The 3,316-nt window shown below is 49.0% G+C and overlaps 1 protein-coding gene across 1 annotated transcript in view; it reads left to right on the forward strand.

Moving 5' to 3' along the window:
* Positions 1–2,222, forward strand: part of pax2a (paired box 2a) — a gene marked incomplete at both ends in the record, with an annotated part of 27,677 nt that extends 25,455 nt beyond the window's left edge. Inside the window, 3 exons of the mRNA XM_084458737.1 lie at positions 1–51; positions 1,771–1,857; positions 2,101–2,222. The exon at positions 1–51 is cut by the window's left edge and continues 51 nt beyond it. Of these exons, the coding sequence (XP_084314863.1) occupies positions 1–51; positions 1,771–1,857; positions 2,101–2,222 (260 nt within the window). The remainder of the gene's footprint in view (positions 52–1,770; positions 1,858–2,100) is intronic.
* Positions 2,223–3,316: the final 1,094 nt, after the last annotated feature.

The following is a 3,316-nucleotide window of genomic DNA, read 5'->3' on the forward strand; positions in this document are numbered from 1 at the left end:
CCACCGGGCAGGGCAGCTACCCCACCTCCACACTCGCCGGGATGGTCCCCGGTAGGTGACATTACTGCTTTTTTATGGCGTCGTTAATTTTTAACGCCGCTCGTAATATTTTCAGTGGGTAGTGCTTTCCATTTGATCGTGTTCGGAAAAACCGGAGGTCATTTAAATCCAACACGAGCCGCAGCTCGAAAGACTCTTACAGAAATGGTGTCAAACTGAACATTTCAGTCAACAATTTCAGCCAATAAAGACACACAAACACACACACACACACACAGCGTTGGCCTGTAAACGCAGGGCGGAGTCACACCGCCGACCTGCAGGAAGGAAGCTCGGTTAGCGTGCGGTTAGCGCGCGGTTAGCGGCCCGCCGACGAAGACGTTAGACGAGCTCGATAGGCGATCACCGCAATCAGCCGCCGTGTGATAGGACGGTTCCTCTCAGTTCCACTCCAGCTCCCAGGGCTCATTATCCGCCGCCGTGTCCGCACACCCCCCCCCCACCTTCCGTCGATAAACACCCGCTCTTCCTCTCCGCTCTCTCCTCCTCCTCCTCCTCTGCTTCGTCACCAGCGCCTCGCCTCCCTGGACGACCCGGGGCTGCAGACCGTGTCTCTTTCCCCTCTACTTAACCTGCAGTTCAGGTTCACAGCAAACAGTTAAGGGTCAGAACACAGAGGCGTGGAGGGCCTGTAAATATTTAAATCACTATCTCTCTCAGGACGGAGCTCGGGTTGCAGGCCGGTGCCGGGGATGCTAGCAGGGGCCTCCTCCCCTCCCAAACACAGGGGCCTCCTCCCCTCCCAAACACAGGGAAGACACACGGAGCGGTCTGTTCTACTGTTGACCACCCTGACTGTAGCAGCACGCAGCAGTAATCTGCCTTGGCTTGGGATGCTTGTAGACGGTAGCAGTAAACTGATTGGAGCACATTTGGGGGAACACAGGGTACATGTAAGTGAACGCTGTACGAACAATCACATGGTATACTGTTTTTATTTACTCAAATAGTATGTTTCTTTACCACAACACACACACACACACACGCACACACACGCACACGCTGAGAGATCCTCTTAATCCGCTGGCCGTAGGTCTTTTGCCCCCCTCCCATTCATCCAGATAGGAAGGACTAAGATTTAGTGACAGGGCCCAAACACTGTTAAAGCAGAGGCCATTCCTCAGCAGCCTCGTATAAAACCCAGCCCTTTATTGTCTCGTAAAAGAAAGAAACGCGTGGGACCCACAGCACTGCTCACTGACACCACCTCGGCCCACCGCCCTCTCCAGCAGGGCCTCGCCAGCCAGGAGAAATGGAGAATGAGGGGCAGGGGGAATCCATTAGGGGCTTTTGAAGCGAAGCGTCGTCCGTTAAAAGCAGGAAAAGGGCACAGTAAAGTCCCGGCCAGAGGAGAGAATGGGTAGAATCTCCCAAAGTACCAGAGGATTAGCAGAACGGTGAATTCACCTAAAGGGAACGTTCAGGAAGGCTTAGAGACATGGCGCGGAGGGTGGGGGGGGGGGGGGGGCGCGGAGGGGGGGGGGGCGTCTCGGGAACATTGTTGCGCAATGCAATGGCGTTTATTCCTGTTCAGTGGAACGTGACTTTAATTGATTTCACAAAAGTGAACACTGTGAAAAATGTTTTTGTGTCTCTGTATATAAGAAAACATGATATTACAGGAACATGAACAGCGTAGCCACAAAGACATGTCTGTTTCTTGTGTGTCTTGTGGCTGACGCCTTGTTGATTGTTTTTTGTTGCGTTAAGGAGGAGACTTTTCTGGAAACCCCTACTCTCACCCACAGTACACCACCTACAACGAAGCATGGCGCTTCAGCAATCCAGCATTACTAAGTAAGTTGTGCCTCCTCTCTCTGGCAACACAAAGACAGTCGAACCTGCAGCATACTTCAGAATCCTGATGCTCTTAAACTCTAATAGGCTATTAGACAGAGACAAGGCTACACACAGTATCTGCTTGTGCAGCTCTGGCTGAACTGAGCGTCTGTGTGTGTCGTGTCCTTGCATGGCGTTTGACCTTGTGGTTTCAAATGGTGCGTTCTTCTGTTAACTTTCAGGTTCCCCTTATTATTATAGTACCGCGTCCCGTGGCTCCGCCCCTCCCACTGCTGCCAGCGCCTATGACCGTCACTAGTTACCATGGAGACCGGCTCAAAGCGCAGGGCCGGGGCTGCGGCCTCCACATTGTCCCCGTCTGAGAGGCTGCGAGGTGGAAGGGAAGCCAGATGGAAATCCTCCACATTCTCCAGTTTCACCGAGCGGAGGCAGGACTGGCAGGGTCGGACGTGCGCCTGGCTGGGCCCCGAACACAACGGCCCCGGGTCGGGAGGCCCCCGGGAGGCCCTCAGAACCCCAACACCAAGCCCCTGCCACTTACTATCTCGCAAGCCTGAACATTTCCAGAAAGACTTTGAGAGATTATATAAATATATATATATATATATATTATAAAAAAAAACAAAATATACATTGAAGAAAAACTGTGTGAAGAATACAAAGTGAAAAAAAAAGTTGTGAGCTTTTATTTTTTTGTTTATTTGGTGTTGTTGTTGTTTTCTTCATTAATCTTCACATTCCTTTACATGACTGAAGCTTTGCAGTGCGATGGTTGTGAGAGGGGATATTTACCAACATACAGGTGCAGTGTTGACCAGTGTTGACCAGTGTTGACGGGCCCTTCTGACTCAGCTCTGTGAGATCCTTGTAACAGACTTCAGGGTGGGTCTGGTGCTGTAGCTTGATCAAGTCCTTCCATCCTCCAGTCCCACCCCGGCACACAGCATGCGTGACAACGTTTACTGATCTCTTATCAAATGGAACCACCCTACTCCTTGTGGAAAACAATCAGATGTAAAAATGTAAATCATTTTGAGAAGTATTGAAAACATGGAGACCATGAGGCAAAAAATGGTCCTGCCACTCTGAATTAAAAGTACTTTAAATTATTATCTTTTTTTTTTTGCTAATGTACAAAAGTATCTAAGATCATTCAGAATAGGTTTCTTGTGTCACAGTTCTTATTTTTAAATAGCAGTGTCCTTGTCTGTGTGTTTCATTCACTTCTCTTTTTTTGCACTACTCCCTGAGCATCTGATTTCATCGGGTTTCATTTTGACAGAGTACATTCACAGCTTCAACTTCAGTTAACTTATATCCAGCTACAATATCATTCTCAAATTCTCATTAGGTGAAATAAACAGACACTGTAGAAAACGATATTGCTAACAGCCACCTCATATCTGGAAAAAAAATCTTTGTGAGGAACAGCATTTTAGAGTGAGAGTGATATATC

The sequence above is a fragment of the Borostomias antarcticus genome (genome assembly GCF_949987555.1).
Source record: "Borostomias antarcticus genome assembly, chromosome: 25".
NCBI lineage: Eukaryota > Metazoa > Chordata > Actinopteri > Stomiiformes > Stomiidae > Borostomias > Borostomias antarcticus.